The sequence below is a fragment of the Cetorhinus maximus genome, chromosome 18, assembly GCF_964194155.1.
Source record: "Cetorhinus maximus chromosome 18, sCetMax3.hap1.1, whole genome shotgun sequence".
Taxonomy (NCBI): domain Eukaryota; kingdom Metazoa; phylum Chordata; class Chondrichthyes; order Lamniformes; family Cetorhinidae; genus Cetorhinus; species Cetorhinus maximus.
In genome coordinates this window covers 27,044,901-27,065,282 of record NC_135896.1, presented here as the reverse complement: position 1 = coordinate 27,065,282, position 20,382 = coordinate 27,044,901, and the positions used below count along the sequence as shown (strand labels likewise).

The following is a 20,382-nucleotide window of genomic DNA, read 5'->3' as shown; positions in this document are numbered from 1 at the left end:
GGTTCCTGTCTCACTCAATACTGTCACCTGACATGTAAACTCCACCCAACAGGTGAAATTGTAGTGCTGCCGCTCCCTCAGTGTCCAGAGCGCAATGATTGTCCGTCATCGCTAGGTCGATGCAATTGGTTCTTTAGCTGGCAGTCGTCAAATATTGAACCCTCCCAAGCCAATCACAATTAAAGCTGGCTCTACTTTCTGGGACTTGTAGTTCTGAGTGCTTAATCTTGTCAATTATGAAAGTAGGGGAACACTACAGCCCCCAGAATACTTTGCAAACATTTACAAGTAAAATAACATAAATGTGATTTTTTTGAAAAAAATGTTGTGAAAGAGGTTTGTTGCTAAAGATTGATTCGCTAACTCAAAATCTCACCCCTTAAGGGGGTACAGGACTCTTTCAGGGTGTGTGTGTGTGTGTGTTTAACAAAAAGCCCAACACTTCGGCAATTGACACACGGAAATTTGACGTTTGATTGCTTCCTGCTTCTCGTTGCCGAAATAGAATGAAATAACAAATGGACCCAGATTATTCAGATTGAGCAGCTCCGGGAAACTGTTAAAACTCAAGGCAGTGGCGGATAGATCATCATTCTGAAGATCCCTCTCCCTCTCTCTGAAAAACGAAAGTGTCCTGGTGGGAGTGAAGAATCTCCTCCACAGAAAGCTGCTCTAGCAAGTAAGGACTGTCAAGCGTGTAAGGAAATTCCAGACACCTGCAATGTTTCCCACTGCCGGACCAGCGTTACCAGGTAGGTAGACGGGCAAATGAAGGAGTAACTCCAGATAAAATCGAGGTTCTCTCTTGCTGCAACTTTCGGTATAAAACTTTTCTCCGCGGCCAAATTAAACGGAGTTTTATTTTGTTTCCAGCAGTTTTGCTACCTTTAACTATCTCTTGTCTCTGACTTTCAGATCTGTTTTGGTAATAAGGACCGCTACCCGCGATTGCCTCTGAAAACCGGGTGTTATTTAGCACGGACTGTATCTCCAAGCATGGTAGTCTTCAGTGGATCTCTGAAAGTGAAGATCGGAGAGGCTGTGGATCTGAAACCGACCCGATGCGCCCTAAGGCATTCCATATCCAGCAAAAGTTACCAGTTACTGGATCCATATGTGATGGTGAAGGTAGATAACAGGAGGGTCGGTCAGACTGTCACTAAACAGAAAACCAGCCAGCCCACTTTTAACGAGGACTTCAGCACCCAGATCTGGAGAAGCAGTGAAATCGAACTGACCGTTTTCCACGACACCCCTATCGGGTACGATGACTTCGTGGCTAATTGCACCTTGCAATTCGAGGAATTACTGAAAAATGGCACGAAAACCTTTGAAGGCTGGGTAAGCTGTTACCGTCAGAGTCCAAATCGCTTTTGTTATTCATTAGCATATTGTTCACACAATGTTCAGATGCAGGCAGTTTTTGTAAATAGAACTGACCATTATTCTGTAGCGAGATTTTTTTTGACGATCTTGAGTCCATATAGCCTGGTTTGATATGCTATAACCCATTACAGCTGTAGTAAATTTGAAAGGACGGTCTTATCTTTCACTTTAGTAGACTACATAGATGTGTGATCATAATAATCCCTCTTGCATGAATATAAATAATTTATATGCTGAAAATTCCTGTTATGAAACACAGAAATAAGGAAAAAAGTATTGAAAAAGTTTGCACAGTGAACTGTTTGTTGCTGATGACCAGATTACAGCAGCCAAGATTGTCCAAGGGCCCCGCAATGAGGTGGCACAATGTATTTAAAGGCCATTACTCCTAAAAGATGAGAATACACATATGCATTCTGTAAATGCAAACTGCCTTTAAACATTTTTTTAAAATCCAGGCAAGCAATTGTTATAGCGTAGGAGGGGTGCAAGAAAAATACGTTAATCCCATGGATTAGGTCTGTTATAATACCCAAGGCTGATAGTTGAGAACATTGTTACAAATTCTACAAAACATTTGATGTATATTGGCTAATTCTATAACCAGAACTAGAATGCAACATTTCCTCAATGGACTTGTAGTAAAATCCAGAACCTGCAAACTACAGTGAGCTGTTCAGTGTTTGGAATGGAGTTATACAGACTAGGAAGTTTCTAAATTCCATATTGTGTGTCCTCTGAGCCCCTGAGATCAGGAGGGGAATCAAAAAGCAACTAAGTTTACTACTCAATCACAGCCTAGTGACCGCTGCTGGGCTTAGATATGATTCAGTTCTCCTCCCCTCTCTCCATAACACCATAAGACATAGGAGCAGAAGTAGGCATTCAGCCCATCAAATCAGCTCCGCTATTCAATGAGATCATGGCTGATCTGATAATCCTCAACTCCACTCTCCTGCCTTTTCCCCATAAACCTTGATCTCCTTACTGATTAAAGATCTGTCTATCTCATCTTCGAATATACTTAACGAGCCAGCCTCTACAGGTAAAGAATTCCATAGATTCACTACCCTCCAAGAAGAAATTCCTCCTCAGCTCTGTCTTAAATGGGTGACCCCTTACTCTGAGATTATGCCCTCTGGTTCTAGACTCTCCCACAAGGGGAAACAAAATCTCAGCATCTATTCTGTCAAGCCCCCTAAGAATCTTATATGTTTCAATAAGGTCACCTCTCATTCTTCTAAACTCCAATGAGTACAGGCCCAACCTACTCAACCTCTCTTCATAAGGAAACCCCTCCATCCCTAGGATCAACCTAGTGAACCTTCTCTGGACTGCATCCAATGCCAGTATATCTTTCCTTAGCTAAGGGGACCAAAACTGTTCACTTTATTCTGGGTGTGATGTAACTAGTGCCTCGTATAATTTTAGCAAGATTTCCATATTTTTATACTCCATTCCCTTTGAAATAAAGGCCAACATTCCATTTGCCCTCCCTATTACCCGCTGACCTTGTATGTTAGCTTTTTGTGATTCATGCATGAGGACCCCAAACCCATCTGTGCTGCAGCTTTCTGCAGTCTTTCTTCATTTAAACAATATTCAGCTCCTCTATTCTTCCTGCCTAATTTTCCCACATTATGTTCCATCTACCAAGTTTTTGCCCACTCACTTAACCTGTCTACATCCTTCCGTAGACTCTTTGTGTCATCCTCACTGCTTGCCTTCCCACCTATTTTTGTGACATCCACAAACTTGGTGATAATACATTCGCTTCCCTCATCCAAGTCATTAATATAAATTGTGAATAATTGTGGCCCCAGCATTGATAGTGGCACTGCACTAGTTACAGGCTGCCATCCTGAAAATGCCCCCCTTATCCCAACTTTGAATAGCCTGACATTGATCATTCTCTAGTCCCATGTATGAAGGAGGACCTGGAGAAAGACCAACATTGTAATAGGGAGGGCAAATGGACGCGGGACTGTTTGAGCCGTAGAGCTGAGCTCAATCTTCTCATCGCCCTAAATTAACACAGGCAGTTTTCCAGCAAGGACCACTTGTTAGCATTCAAGAGTGTAGATTTTTACTACTGCCCCCACCCCCAACCTAGGGTTACTGAGGCCAACTATCGTGCCTCAACCGCTGTCTGGCTGAGATCAATTAACTAAGCACAGATTACTTATGTGGGTACAGGATCTGCATGGCTGAATCCCACACAGTGGAATCCATTTATTCACAAGGCGGGTTTGGGAAACTTGTCTCCAGCCTTTTGTTTCTTTCATGCTGCTTTAATATTATATTTTATATAAATTACCACCCACTCTTCATTAATGTGGATTTACACTTTTGCAGTATGTTCTATTTTAGCACATGGCATTTCTGCATAACAATTTGCTGTTGCCTTTGTGCCTGGTTCTGAATGAAGCTTCAATTGCATTTGGAAGGGTGGGGGTGGAATGATCTGCCATGCTTGTATTTAACAAGCTGTTAGTAACATTGATTTTGAATAAAATGCTGTTTCCTTGCTGTCTCTGAGAAAGGGTTTTAGGAGGAGGAGAAGCTAATAACTGTTTATTCACCAGTCTGCAGCTGGCCCAAGCTTTGTTTCATCTCAGTAAAAATATTTGCAATAATAATTCCTCTTTTTTTGGCACTTTTGGATATGCTGAGTTCACTGGGGCTGCGTTGGGTTGGGGTATTTCACCAAATGCATCCTCTGTCCTGCCTTTCCTTCTGAAAGTTTGTATGGGTTTGTGCTTTCTCAAGCAGTACACCACATGGTCTGACTCGGTCCCAGTAGTGCTTAGTCCATGAGGTTGTGCTGGGTGCAGCATAGCTGGCTACATCTTGCTATTAACAGGAGGATGTGTGATAGCCTGTAATTCTCAGGTAATCCTCACCCATTGGAGACAAGTGTAACAGACAGGAGTGTGAAGCTGAGGGGCTTTTAAGGCTGTTCATAATCTTTGTCGTATACCCAAAATGAGCCCAGAATGACAGGATTTGGAGTATGTTCAGAAGATATGTAGGAATATTCTAGTGTTGTTGCATTCTCTACTGCGTTCATTCAATAAGGAGTAATGACATTTATTGGAATTTGCATGTGATGATATGTTCAGTATCTGAATTTTGGCTAGCCCGGTTTGCAATTTCATCCTGAGTAGTGTTTATAAAGGTTGTTCTCAAATTTTCACCATTATTTGGCCTGGTTCTTGCTCCTCTGGTGCCTTTTTGGCTTTCGTAGAGTTTGCTGATTTGGAAAGGAGTGCAGTATATAAAACAAAGATTTACGTACATCTTTCAGGCTGAGAGAGGGACCAAGGCTGTCTCACAATCCCAAAGAATTATTTGCTCTGTAAGAAAATACTGAAACAGAGTCTACTGGCTGAAGTGAAATCTGCCTGTTGGTTGATAACAGGATAAGATCTTTCCCTTCTAACAGAGCTGAGGCAATTTGTTGATGTCCTTATCATACTAAGATTGCATATACTTGTGCTTAAGTGTGTCTGAAGTTTATATTTTGCATACTTTGACCTTGTGTTAAAATTCAACTAAGTACTTGGCCAAAGCTTAGTGGTAGCATTCTCACCTATGAGTCAGAAGTTTGTAGGTTCAATCTGCTCACCAGATACTTGTGCAAATATTCTTGGCTGCTACATCATGCAGTACAGAGGGAGGTATGCACTTTCCAAGGTGCTATCTTTCCGATGAGCAATTAAACCAAGACTCTGTCTCCCATCACGGGTGGACATCTCCTGGCATTATTTGAAGAAAAACAGGAGAGTTTTCCTAATGTTCTGGCCAATATTTTTCCCTCAACCTACACTGCTACAACATATTGCTGTCTGTGGGAACTTGCTGCTGCAAAATGACTCACTTTAGCTTACATTATAGTATTGGCTAAACTTTGAATGTACCTTATTGGCCGTGAAGCCCTTTGGAACAATTGAGAACATGGAAGTTGTTATATAGATGTAAGCTTTCATTCTTTTTTCTTCCCTCTTTTTCTTAAGGAGCAGATGTCTATATTTGTGCATTTAATATTTATATCTAACTGAGACAATTTGTTTTGAAGTACTAAAAATTTGGCTTGGGTCAGCATTCAACTATGTCATTATTTGTTTCATATAAAAAGGTTTATACCATAACTGTTATGAAAGTGACAATTTGAAATCTGGTTTTTGCAAACGATCATTATGCCTCTATTAAGCCTCAGGTGTGCTGGGAAACTTGGTAGCGCAGTAAGATAGGACCACAATTTTAAGATTTATGATTGTTTCCAGCTGGACTGGTCAATGTTGTTCTTTGAAGCTAAAGTAAGTGATCTGAATGCAGTTTCAGATGAACACTTCACTGAGCCAGGCATTAAGACTACATTGGAAATCCTACAAAAGTAAAGCTGTGGGGTGAGAAATAGAAATATCATACTGATGAAATTGAGGTGTTCTTCTGGGGATAGGTCACATTGGAGAGTGTTTGTTTGTGCTACCCTTTATCTATACTTGACATTGATTTGCCCTGATAGTCCAATGAATAAATAGAAAGACAACACTTGCATTTATGTAGCATCTTTCACAATCTAGTGGACAAGCCAAAGCACTTCTTAGGCAATTTAAGCTAATTTTTGAAGTGCAGTCACTCTAATAATGCAGGAAATGCATGTCCAAATTGCACACAGCATGGTCCCAGAAACAACAATGAGATAATTGAACAGGGCATTTCTTTTAGTGATGTTGCCTGAAGGATAAATGTTGACCAGGGCGCTAGGAGAATCATCCTGCTCCTCTTCAAAAACTGTCATTGGATCTTTTAGGTTCATGAAAAGGCAGACAGGGTCTAGGTTTAAAATTTCATTTAGAGATGGCAACGTCAAGAATGCAGCACTCCTTCAGTGCTGCACTGAGGCATCAACTTGCATTATGTGCTGAAGATACTACAGTGGGTGTCATGGACAGAATGTATGTGTTCCTTTTTACTGCCTGTGGTCATTTTGCTTGTAAGTAAAAGGTGTGTGTTTTCTTACACTCAGAGTGATTGTCCCAATTTAAATAATCCCAGCAGCAAGCTTTTTGTCAGTTTTTTAAAAAAAGGTTATTTTGTTATCTCACATTTGCCCCAGATGTTTAAAATGCGACGTCTCATTCACCTTGATGCACACACCATCACATATACAAAGATTAGATACGGATGAAGGTAAAACAATACAATTACAATTCATGATTGCTCAGACCCTTTTTTGGCAAGCCTGTAGTTTCTTAGATGAGTTGATGTTTTAGTTGACATGTAGGTCTTGTAAAGCAGAGAATGCTCAATAAGCTGTGAGGCTTTTTGAAGTCAAATTTCCAGGATGTTGGTTCTCAGCTATGTGACCTTGAAGTTGGAACAGGTTGGGAGTGGGGAATCAATCTCCCACTTTCAATGTATTACTGTTTATTACCTTGCCTGCTTAGATGACTCGCAGTTGTTACGACAGCTTTCTGATGGAACTCTGTCTGTAAAACAGCTTCTTAATGGCCCATCATTAAACAAATGGATGTGTGAATTCTCTGGATGGTTGTGAATGTCCATATTTCATTTACTTGAGACTCAGGACTGTCTGGAGCTCAAAATACCAAAAGTCACATGATTTGCTGCAGCCATTTTAATAATCCTTTTGTGTTCAAAATTTTAAAGTATTGACTGAAAGATCATATATACTGGAACATGACATGGGCTTGAACCCATGGCCTTTTTTGCTCAGAGTGGATTGCTACCACTGAACCAAGGCTGATGCTTCGACTATGGACCATGTTTTAAAATAGTGGCTCATTTAATCTTAAAAGTCCTTGGGCAGAATCTTGTGAAAGGCAACGGAGAGCCGGCCAGGACCCTGCATCACCTCTTTTCTGGAGGATCCACTGTATCCTGTTCCACTCAGGCACTCGACAGGCCTTCCTCCGCGATCAAGGACCCCAAGGACATAAATCTCGCCCACCAAGATTTGCTGGCCATCAGGGGTTGGCAGCTCCATTGTATGGCAGCATCACTGGGGAGGCAGTAGTTGATGCCACTACAACACCCACCCCAGGCCTAGGATCAATTCTGGACCCCAAGTTAGAGGTCAGTGATGGTAGGACGGGGGGGTTACAGGGTGAGGGTTGTGCAGAAGGGTGGGGTGGGGAGAGGGAGTCAGCTGTGAGTGGGTCTCGGCAGGCACCGCCCCACAACCCGTCCCTCTTACCGTAGCTGGGTCTGTTGATCAGGCATTGTGCCCTTGAATAAGGGACCCATGACCCTGGGGGGCTGATAAGCAGCCTGCACGGGTTTACTTGTTGCACTCCCCATATAGCAAGTTCCCCGCCTGTTGCTGGGCTAATACCAACGGCAGTGGGATGGGTCCCTTAAGCGGGCTTTAATTGCCCACTTAAGGGCTTCAATTGGCAGCAGAGCGGGAAGGCCGTCCACGGGCCTGCCCGGCACAGATTTAATCGGATTGGAGATGGGAAGGTGGAGGGGTACTTACCCACCACTCTCCTGCCTGATTACATGCCCCTCCGCCATCAAACTCGCCACAGGGGAGGGCACAAGACCCTATCCGTAACTTTGAACACTGAATTTTGCTAAATTAGCTGATTTCAGCCAGGGCGGGACAGGGGACAATGATATAGCTTGAATTGTAAGTGATTAAATGAGCACAAGACTGTATTTTACTGTGATGTCCCTTTCCCCCTGAGTTATGCTGCCTGCTAACATTTACTGACCAAAACATTGGCGTGAGGGACGATTGCCCTGAAATGCTAGGATGGCTTTACACTCTGTGGTAGTAGAAATCTACTTCAGAACGAAAGAATGAGGAAACCTATGGAGCTATAAACAAGCTAATCCTACTGATATGGAGTGCAGCAAATATGAGAAAATTACTGCCAGCACTGATGCCCCAGTGAGATAGTACAAACAAAAGTGACAGAATTCTTGATAAGTTCTACAAATCGGAATGCTTTAGATAGCGCTTGTGATGCAGAATATATCTGGGGCAGAGCAATAAGCCGACGTATTGATAAAGATTGAAGAATATTCTCGTGGATTTCCATTATTAGAAACAGTGAACTGTTATCACTGTAAAGAATGTCACTGTATTTGAGTTCACACCATGTGGTTTCATTTGATTATTTCATGAGGTTGTGTGGCAGATGGCATGGGTCAATGTCATCTAACATGGAGATTCATTCCCACCTGCATGGTTAATAAACTTACTAAGTAGGAGCCATTTGTTAGCCCATTTCTTTTTAAAACAAGCAATGTAATTTTGCTCATCACCTGACGTAAAACCTTTGGGGTTCAATCCCTTCCCCAAGATTTCAACACTTTGACTCAGATTTTGCAGGGAGTGGCAAAAGAATGATGCTGACTTGTTCATTACGTTTATAGCTGCCACTAACCTTTTGTGGGCTTTTGAGCAGCAAGTTACACTCAGCGGGAGTCTGATATTGCACGGCATCTACAGGGACCTTTGTGAACAGAGCAAACAACAGCAACCAATCAGAGTCATGCAGAATCTAAACCAGGAAATGAATGTGAAACTATGCACTGAACGCGAAATAAAGAGAGAGAAAGAAATGTGGGACAAGAGAGTGGAAAATAAAAGAGACCAAAAAAATAAGCATTTTATTAAATTTTAATGGTATTGGAAAATAATCTTGAACAGTAAGCAAAATCTGAAGGCATGAAACTCCACACTTTAAAAACAAATTGCAGTGCCAGAGAGGTTGTTTGACTGTAATTAAGATTTGTTGCATCTTTTAAAAATTCACTTACATTTGAATGGACAAGCAAAATGTTAACTGTGTTCCTCTCCGCAGATGCTGTCAGACCTGCTGAGTTTTTCCAGGTATTTTTATTTTTGTTTTTGTTTTGGATTTCCAGCATCCGCAGTTTTTTGCTTTTATCTTAACTTTTTCTGGCATGTTTAATAGGTATCTAGTGGATAAATAGCACAAATTCAAGCCTCTGATGTGTTTCAATGCTGAGTCTCTGAAATAGATGAGTCATATACTTGGGGTGGTGTGGCAAGGCAGCAATAGGTTGTGGGTTTTCCAGTTCTGGTTGAGTTGATAATGTGGGATGGAGCTTAGAAGGCCAGCAAAGAGGCATTGGGAAAATTGAGACCAGAGGTGATAATGGTAAGGATAGGGATTTAATAGATGCACTGAGGTAGAGCTGGAGACAGGCAGCATTTGATATAGGAGAGTCTACATAAGGATATAGATACGTTAAGCTAGTGGGCAAAAATTTAGGAAATTGAGTATAATGTGGGAAAATGTGAACTTGCCCTCTTTGGCAGGAAGAATAAAAAAGCAGTATGGTATTTAAATGGTGAGAGAATGCAGAACTCAGTGGTACAGGGGACAGGGGGATCTGGATGCCCTGATATATGAACCACAAAAAGTTAGTATTGGGTGCAGCAAGTGATTAGGATGGAAAATGCATTTATAAAATATAAATATAAAAGTAGTGAAGTTTTACTGCAGCTGTACAAGACCTTGGTGAGACCACATCTGGAGTACTGTGTATAGTTTTGGTCTCCTTATTTGAGAAAGGATATACTTGTGTTAGAAGCATTTCAGAGAAGGCTCACTTGACTGATTCTTGGGATGAAAGGCTTATCTTACGTTGAGAGGCTGAAAAGATTGGGCCTATACCCTTTGGAGTTTAGAAGATTGAGAAGCGATCTTATTGAAACATTCTGAGGGAACTTGATAGGAGGATACCAGGCAAATGTTTCCTCATGTGGGGAAGACTAGATCTAGGGGACAGAGTTTAAGAATAAGAAGTCTCCCTTTTAAGACAGGGATGAAGAGAGATTTTTTTTCTCTCAGAGGGCCATTAGTCTGTGGAATTTTCTTCTCCAGAAAGCAGTGGAGGCTGAGTCATTGAATGTTTTCAAGGCTGAGTTAGATTTTTGTTAGATAAGGGAGTCAAGGGTTATGAGGGGCAGACAGGAAAGTAGAATTGAGACCACAATCAGATCAGCCATGATCTTATCAAATGGTGGAGCAGGCTCGAAAGGCCAAATGGCCGACGTCTGCTCCTTTGTTCCAATGTTAAGTGGGTAGTCTTGTTAATGGACTAGGTGTGATCTTTCAAGCTCAGCCCAGGGTTGAGCAGGGCACTACAGTTGCAGTTGAGTTGAGTTGGGCTTGGTTCAGTTTTCCCTAGAAAGGGAATGGGTGCAGGGAATGGACTTTTTGTAGGGGCAAGAACAGGGTTGCTTTAGTTTTGCCAATGTTTAGTTACAAAATGTCGTCTCATCCATAATTTGACCTTAGATACTAGGTCAAGCAACATGATGACAATTGGAGCTTGAAGATATTAGTGGAATACTAATATTCCGGTATTAGCTTGCCCAATGCTTAGAACAGGGTTTTCCAGCTGCAGCTCATTAAGGACTCATGTGGCTCCCAACCTTGATGGTAATTAAATGGCTTGTTTATTTTTAAACTTTTAAAGACATTGCACTTGAGAGAAAGTATCATTCAATTAAAAACACCTTTGTAAAAACCATTAAAATGTTGAAATGCGTCTATCATGTTTTTCATTATTATTGGCATTTGAGTAATAGCATTGGGGCTCTTAGGATATTGTGTTTTGTCTAAGTTTTAAAAACGGTGCTCCTAGCCATTAAGGTTGCCGACCCCTGGCTAAGATACATATACTCGAGGAGCTACATACACGTGTGGAATAGAATAGGTCAAAGATGGGACCTTGGAACACATTGGAGGTGACCATGTTAAAAAGGGGAAGAAATCATTGTAGGAGATATGCTGGCTATAATGGTCCAGATGGAACTGGAATCATAAGAATGCAATGCCACACAGGAGCCACAGTTGGGAAGGATGGTGTGGCAGACTATTTCCATCTAAGTTGGAGGGAAAAAAGAGGAAGGAAGGAAGGACAACACACAATTGTCACAACTACATAGGATGTCATTAGTGGTTTTGACTGGAAGTAATTCAAACAGGGAAAAGTGGACACTAAGTTGGACAGTGAAAATACTTTTCAGAACCTTCAAGAAGAAAGAAATGTTGGAGGTGAGGCAGGCATTTGGAGAAGGATGGTGGGATTGAGGGTAGGATTTTTAAGCAGCAGGGTGATGGTCACAATTTTCAAAAGGGGTCCCATGTCAGTGGAAAGGGAGCAGTTAACAACATTGGGGAGCATTGAGGTTAGGAAAAGTAGATAGATAAAAAGGAATTGAGTTGGCAATGGGCGAATAGAATGGTAAGTGGGTATCATGGAGGACAAATCTATTGATGGCTGGGATGGAGATAGGGGAGAAGCTGTAGAATGGTTTGAGATAGGGTTGGGAAAGAATAGGGCCCAGAAAATACTGAGGCAGCTGAGTGGATCATCTCTCTTGAAGAGACCAAAAAGATCCATTGCTTCTTGCAACTGCATCAAATGTGATATAAAATAAATTGGTGCCTTTCAAGGTTGTGTTTGAAGAGTTTGAAGGAACAGCACCTCATTTTCCAGTCGGGCACTTTACAACCTTCTGGGCTCAACATTGAGTTCAACAATTTCAGACCATGAACTCTGTCCTCCATTTGGTTCTGTTGTCCCCTATGTGCCGGCTTGAATCTTGTTTTCATGCTTTTGTTATCAGAAAGAGCTCTTCTTATTCTGGCATTTACAGTCACACTGGACAGCCATTCACTCCCTTTGCCTTTTGTTCCATGATATCTTTGTCATTTAATCTCTCCCATCCTCTATCCTATCCCAGACCTTCCTTTTTGTTCTTCCTCTCTCTTCCCTCTTTCAACGGTGTAAAACCCATGACATCTCTAGCCTCCTTCCGTTCTGAAGAAGAGTCAAATTTGACTTGAAACATTAATCCTGTTTCTCTCTCCACTGATGTTTCCGGACCTGCTGAGTTTTTCCAGATCTCTGTTTTTTATTTCAGATTTTTAGCATCTGCAGTATTTTGCCTTTATTAAAATCAGGAAGTGTCAGTGTCTGTATATCGCAATTCCAGTGCGATGTACAGAACATCTTTCCTTGTTTGACTTATGGACTACTTCATTACCTGCTCCTAAAAACAGACTACATCAACAAAGAGAACCTCTGGTTTCCTGTATTATGTAGAGACAGAAGACAGCTGAGTGAAATTCCATGGAGGAGGGAGTACTCAGAATGCAGCAAATCCCACACATTAACTCCTTTCAAATTAAACTTGGAAGACCCATTATAAGCATTTATTATTTACTTGAAGTATTGTGTTTCATTTCCTCTAAAATTGCTCTTCCAGTTAAAAGTCAATAGTATTTTGATTAGGAACATTCTGTTTTATGTTTTGGCTCCCAAGCAGTGCAGGTTTGTACGCAGCTGACTTCATCAATATGAAAGGGCTCCATGTGTATTAATATTCATAGGCCTTGTTCACATCGAAACACGAGCCCAGAACTGTGTTGACTGCAAATCCATGGATCCACATATTGTTTTATGGCACTAATATGCATGAGTCGTGTGGGTGGGTGTGTGTTGAAGAAGGATGATGTGGTCATAGTGTCTTTTTACAGAAACTTAACTTAGCTGAAAACTAGTTACTGGGTTGCTCAGAAAATGAAAATATGCAAATCCACAAGCCAACCGTCTATGATTGATTCTAAAAAACACCCTTTATTTGGCTGTAGTGTGTCTCTGAAATGAGTATTGTTTACACCAGTGCACCAAGACCACATGTCTTTGTTTAGCTTTGCACATGTTGTGATGGAGGATGATATGATCACAGAGTATTGTAAGGGATTGAATATCTGAAACCAATGCAGCAGACACCTACAATGCCTGTATGCTTATTAACAATACTGTTTGCTTTTGCTTTTGACTAGCTAGCTAAGGCAGTAAGTGGCCAAGATGTGTAAACAAGGAAGGCCCTAAATTGAATCTCCAGTTAATTTTCCTGATCCAAACCTTAGCTTCATTGCTGTAGTGATTCTGTAGTCTGCATTTAAATTGGGACCCGTTACTAAACTCCTTTATGGCCCATTGCTTGCACACCTGCAGCTATATTTGGAATAGCTCTGTCATATGCAACAGTGCCCAGCTTAAATAGTTTGAGGAGCATTTTAACTCCCAAAAATGAGTGGATTGGGATCGGGTGGGATGTTAAAATTTAAAAAATCTCAAACCTGACTTGCCCATTTCCAGTGTTAATGGATGTGGGATGGACAACCAATCTGCCTGCAGGAAGAGTGTCACTCATTTAAATATTTTAATGAAGCTACTGCATTACCCTCATTTTAGGTTCCCGGGCCATGTGAAACGCAGTAGCTAAAGGGAGGTGAGGATTGCTTTGTGGAAGCATTAAGTGCCTTTCCAGCACTGCTTGTGGGCCAAGAGAAGCACAATTGACTCCACCCATCTCTCCAAGCTAACGAGCTTCTCTCCCTGGACACCAAACCCCTGCACCCCATGATTACTGAACCCTCACACCTCAGCTCGCAACCTGTGTCTGACCTGTCACAATCAGCCCCTGACACCATGAGCCATCCCCCCCCCACCAACCTCTTAGGCCAGCAGCAGCACAAACTTATTTACTGGATTTCAACCTCTCCTTCTGCAATCCTTACCCAAACAAGGAACTAAGCATGTCAATTATTGTATTTATATTTTCCTCCCCCTTAAATCCTCAGTCTGTAATAATGTTGTTTGCCAGTTTGCTGTCATTTTTGACTTGTAATATTCAATATACTTCATCTGAAATAAGTGGGCTTCCATTTGTTGACCTTTCCTCTGGTCAATGTTGGTTGCTGGGTTATTTTTACCATTGTGTGCTTTTGCTATCTTATTCCTGTGGTTAAGTTGGAAACATTGAAGTCAATTAATATTAGAGGATGTGAGAGAGCAGGCCTTGTTTGCTACATTTATCAATATGTTGAACTGAGGTGAGATTTCTGTTTTCACTCCAATAACAGTTTCAAGATATTTGCTATAAATCTCAATGTGGCTGCTTAGTGATCGTAGAACTGTGGAGGGTAAAATGTAATATTCATATCCTGCCTTAAACACATAGGATAGAAGATGGGATTATTGTGTGAATTATAGGGTTAGCTTTTGCTGCTGATGAAAATTCATTGCAAATCTTAAACGGATTCCTCCATAACATAAAACATTGAGGAATTTTGATCCCCAATTGAAGGCAGCTAGAGAAACTTTCAATACACCCACTTCTAGGTTTAATGGCAGTGTGTCTGGCTGTGTGTGAGTAACCTGCTCAATGGAGATGGGTCCACCATTAGGCTTTTAAGACTATTTGCAAAAGATTTCAACAGGATTTAACCTGCCACCACAGGCCTCCTGAAACTTGGGGGGAAATCTGGCAGTGAAACGGAGGCAAGGGTGAGTGGCACTTCATGGGTTGTTGAAAGCTCTGATTTACTAATATGAATAAAGGCTCAATGCTAACACTCAAACACTCCTTTCAAGTGAAGCAGCGCTTCACTTGCACTTCCCTCAATTTAGTGTACTGCATTCGCTGCTTCCAATGCGGTCTCCTCTACATTGGAGAGACCAAACGCAGACTGGGTGACCGCTTTGTGGAACAGCTTCTGTCTGTCTGCAAGCATGACCCATACCTCCCTGTTGCTTGCCATTTCAACACTCCAACCTGCTCTCATGCCCACATGTCCGTCCTTGGCCTGCTGCAATGTTCCAGTGAAGCTCAACGCAAACTGGAGGAACAGCACCTCATCTTCCAACTAGGCACCTTACAGCCTTTCAGACTTAATATTGAGTTCAACAATTTTAGATCATGAGCTCTCTGCTCCATCCCCACCCCCTTTCTGATCTCCTTTTTTCCAATAATTGAAAATTTTTTTTTTACAACTATTTTTTTCTCTTCCCTCCTATTTTAAAATTTATTTTGATCTATTGTTTCATCTCCACCTTTTAGCCCATTTCGATCCCTTCCCCCCTCCCGCACTAGGGCCAGCTGCCTCTAGCGTTCTTCCCTTAATGTCCCCATTAGCACATCCTTTAGATAATATCACCACCGTCAACACCCCTTTGTCCTTTTGTCTATGACATCTTTGGCAGTCTCTTCTTGGCCTCCACCTATCACTGGCCTCCTATCGAGCTCTCCTGTCTCACCCCCCTCTACCAGCTTATATTTCACCTCATTTCTATATGTCTTAGTTCTGATGAAGGGTCATACGGACTCGAAACGTCAACTGTATCCCTCTCCGCACATGCTGTCAGACCTGCTGAGTTTTTCCAGGTATTTTTATTTTTGTTCTAGATTTCCAGCATCCGCAGTATTTTGCTTTTAGATCAATGCTAACGGCTGCTTTGTCAGTTCCCTCCGGCAAACATTTTCTGACCGTGCACCCGGAGGCTTCCAAACAGACAACATTAGGATGGTGGGGGGCGGCGAGGAAGGGCAATATGGTGGTATTTGATAGGGCATCAGATGAGGAAGACCATCATCATGCACAGCAGCAATGTTGTGCTGTGATGGGAGTTTCGAGTGCTCTATACAGAACTTAAGAGAGCAGAGCAGAGAGAAGAACAGGAATTTCCAGTAAGTGTGGGTCATAAACTTGTGTAGATTAAGTCGTAGAAGCTTTGTCCACTAGTGGGAGAGCCTAGAACTAGGCGGGATCACAGTCTTAGCTGGCCCCATATCCTATTTAGGACTGAGTTGGGGAGAAATTTCTTTGCTCAGAGAGTTGTCATTCTTTGGAATTTTGTACCCCAGTGGGCAGTGGATGCTCAGTCATTTGAGTATGTTCAAGATGGTGATTGATAGATTTTTTTTCGGGCACTGAGGGATTCGAGGTTATGGGGAAGGTGGAATTCAGGAGAAGATCGGTCATTACCTTATTGAATAGCAGAGAGGGCTGTGTGGCTTCTATTTCTTAATGGCCTTACTAGAGAACAGGAGGAAATAGAGCAATAGAGAAGCCCAAGGTCATAGGAGGCACTATCCACATGAGAAGGTCTACAGATGGAGGATCAGCTTCCATGACTTAGCTGAAGGGTGGTGTTTCTGCAGGCTCAGATTGACATGGCTGGTGGTAGCAGACAGCTTCAGCCTCCAAGAAGAACTGCTCCCTTCTGGACCTGATGGTCATGCATTACCTGCCCCTCTAAAAGTTACCACTGCCCTCAATTTCTTTGGCTCCTTCCAGTGCGCCACTGGAGACACCTCGAGGATCTCAGAGTTGATGGTCAGGGCATCAAATTATATCAACCACCCCTGCAACAACCAAGCCAGAATGAGCAGACAGTCAGATTTGTGACTGGCTGACTTCCCTCAGGTACAGGGTACCATTGATTACATACACTTGACATTTCAAGGATGGCCGGATTAACCACAAGGGTTTATCAATTGCAAGGGATTTCATTCCATCATTGCATGCAGTCGCAAAAAGTGGCTCATGCAGGTATGCACCAGGTTCACTGGGAGCTGTCATGATACTTCTATTGTGCAGCAATGCAATATTCCAAACCTATTCATTCCAGGAAACAAAATGTTAAGGGCTGGCTCATAGGAGACAAAAGATAATCCCTTCAAACTTGGCTCATGACATCTGTGAGAGACCTCACAAGTGAGGCAAAATAAGAGTGCGACAATGAGAGCCACATGGCCACCAGGTGTGTTAATTGAATATTAATTGTCTGCAGGCAAATGGACATTTACTTGGGATTCACTTGTGCCCCTGTGAGAAGGAACAGAAACTGTGGTTGTTGGGCAAGGAGGTGCATGCTTGTAATATGTGTCCGTAAATAAATGCTTATAGAGGTATATAAAGATTGGCTCCAGTTCTATCCTTCGCTTTCTGAAGTATAACAAAGCAAGCCATCAGCATGTTGAACATGTGCTTTGGGTGCCTAAATAGGTCTGGAGGCATCCTTCACTATATGCTAGCAAAGGTGTCCAGAATGGTCATGACGAGCTGTGTTCTGTACAATATTGCACAACACAGAGGATTAAATTGAAGGATGGCCAAGATACTCATCAAGCATCTTCTGATGATTAGAACATTGGAGAAGTGGAGGATGAGGGTGACAAGCAATATATAGATGGGCGCCCATTGCCAAATCAGGTGGGTGCATTGCTGTCTGGGTGCCAGGGTTGACTGAATTGTTTGATGTTTCAATAGTAATTCAATAGGGGAAATAAAATCCACCCAGTCATTTGGGTGCAGTGCTTGAAGCTTCATAGATGTGGCCATTCTCATAATTACCAATCCACTATTGGAGTTGGACTTCTCAATCCTCTCCACTGTTGTGGAGAATGTGTGGGGTACCTCTGTCAGTACCTTGTAAAATTGTTACTGTACTCTGTCAGCCACCTTCTCAATGACTGGGGTTCATCATTTGTATCCATCTGAGCAGAGCTTGGAGAGGATTGCAGACCCTGGCAGCACACCAGCTCGTGCTCACTTGTGAATTGTGAATTCCAGATGAAAAACCAATTAAATCTCTAACTGGACTCACTGAAATGGTTGCCTGATTGGAGGTTCTGTGATCATGCACCCTTCAGTAGAAATCATGCCTTTTGAGAAATTATCATCATGCATTTCCACACACTCTTGCTCTCCTAAACTCCTGGAAGATAAAGGAAAGGATATGAACAAATCGCGGTTAAGTAACAATCTTGAAAATCACTATACTTGGCTGCTCATAATTCAGCCATTGGTGAAATAAAGCCAGCATGCATGTGAGAGATTTTTAATTCACTTGCTAGGCAAATTCCCAGTCTCTTCATCTCCGATTGAGAGGGACACATATTTGCCAGTTATCCAAAAAGAGCAGGCCTGTGGGTGACGGAAGGTCACATCTTCACCCACTTGATACAGTACAATCGGTGAGGGTGACAATTGGACAGATGCGTCCCATTTGTCTAAGTATTGACATAGTGGCAGTGGTGGGCGGATACGTGGGGAGGTAAGGAAGTGCACAAACAGTGCACCATGTATATTAAGTGGATGCAAGGGTTGATGTGATCGAGAACACTTGGCAAGACAGAGTGCAGGGGGATTGGGATTTACACCACAGGATGTAGGTGAATCAGCAAATGTGTGTACTTTTCCTGACCTGATCATTAGACTGCTTGTACTCCATCCAAAACCAGGGCACAATGCCCCTGTGGTTCACCTCTTCAGCCACCTCCAACCTTTTGATAGCAGCAGCAAGTTTCTTTGTCCCATTGTAAGGGAACATCATGTCCCTCCTGCTTTTGACTGCATCCGCTAGTAATTCGAGGGAAGCACCATAGAATCTAGATGCTGTCCTTGCTCATTATGAATCCATGTTAAATACCTCCTGGCTCCTCCAAATTCCATTACTGTATTGGCCTTTTAAAAAGGCAACTTGAAATCACCCTCATATCACCCGCCCTGCGCAGTAGGGGAGTTGGGAAAAATTGGCACATCTGACCTGTTGACTTTACTTTTGAGCTTCATCCTGATCACTGAATATCGCTTCACGTTTTCACAATCTTTGTGCTTCCTTAGACCATAATTTGCCTCTTATTACTTGCTGAAATAACTGCAGGGCCATGAATGGAACTTCCAACTTCAGCGGGGGTAGTGGATTGGCCGCCATTACACACACAGCCCGCTTTTACTTCTCATTAAAGTCAATGGATAGGAGATAGGGGCAGGATGTGATCCACTACCCCACCTGTAATACACACTCCTATAGTTGAGTGTACATATCGAAATAGCACTCAGTATTGCTCACTAAATGAGCTGTGTAGACAGCTACCTAGTAAAGAAAAAGATTTCAGCGCTATGGAGAAAGGATGGGGTGTGGGACTACTTGCATAGCTCTTTCAAGGAGCCAGCACAGACATGACAGGTCTAATGGCCTCCTTCTGTGCTGAATGATTCTATCAATGTTATTGCATGTTGTTGCACAGCTAATAGGAAATGCACAAACACTTTTTTTCCTAAAATAAGCATCATCAACCGGCATGTTAGCTCTTTACAGATGAATGAGCTAAGGTGGACCAAATGACCTTTATTTTGCCTCTTGTGATCTTGTAAGTGTCTGTATATACTTGCAGTATTTTTCACACCTTTTCTGGTTATAATACAAATCTTTGGCCTTGAGTTGCAAAGTGACCATGAAAGTGAAGTAACAACTTTACCCTTTGGCAACACCCATTATGCTACACTCTGCCGTGCTGTGTCAATAATTAGCTCCTACGGCCATCAACTGCCAAAGCTGTTAACCTCAGCCAGCATGGGACCCTCTGCAAAGGACAACATTTATAACTGAGATAAAAGCAGAAAGATATTTTTGCTCTTATTAACAGATCTTCCATGGAAATTCACAATGCTCTCCTCCACCTCCATCATCACATCTGCTTCTTAAACATCATCAGAATTTTACCATATTTGGTAAACCATTCCAGGTATTACTGGGCCTGAAGTAGTTTTTTTTAAATTCATTCGCGGGGTACGGCATCACTAGCAAAGCCAGCATGCGTTGCCCGTCCCCAATCTCTTTTAACTGACTGGCTTGCTAGGCCATTTCAGAGGACACTTAAGGGTCAGCCACATTACTATGGGACTGGAGTCATATATAGACCAGACTGTATAAGAGCGTGAAATTTTCTTCCTTAGGACATTAATGAACCAGATGAATTTTTAATGACATTCTGGTAGTTACGTAGTCACCATTACTGAAACTAACTTTTATCTCAGACTTATTTATTTACGGAATTTAAATTCCCCAGCTGCCCAGTGATCATTTGTTAAGGTCTTTGGATTACTGGTCTAGTAACATAACCATGATGGTGTTAATTGCATATTAATTGGGTGTTTAATTGCATTCGAATGGTGGGCATTAACTGAGGGTTCACCTGTATGCTCATACATAGGAGCAGGCTGAAACTGGGATTGTTGGATGTCTGTCTTTGTAAATAAAAGTCTGTAAGTGTATGTAAGAAATAGGCGCAAGAGTAGACCATACAGCGCCTTGAGCCTGCTCCACCTTTCATGGCTG

General features: G+C 42.2%; 1 protein-coding gene across 2 annotated transcripts in view; it reads left to right on the top strand.

Annotated features, from left to right (window-relative positions):
* Positions 1-438: 438 nt before the first annotated feature.
* The window catches only part of prkcha (protein kinase C, eta, a), a 212,627-nt gene continuing 192,683 nt past the window's right edge, over positions 439-20,382 (top strand). Inside the window, exons 1-2 of one of the 2 annotated variants that reach the window (XM_078562261.1) lie at positions 439-752; positions 916-1,341. In XM_078562261.1, the coding sequence (XP_078418387.1) occupies positions 997-1,341 (345 nt within the window). In that variant the 5' untranslated portion in view covers positions 439-752; positions 916-996. The remainder of the gene's footprint in view (positions 753-915; positions 1,342-20,382) is intronic. The other variant, XM_078562262.1, reaches the window with a different exon arrangement.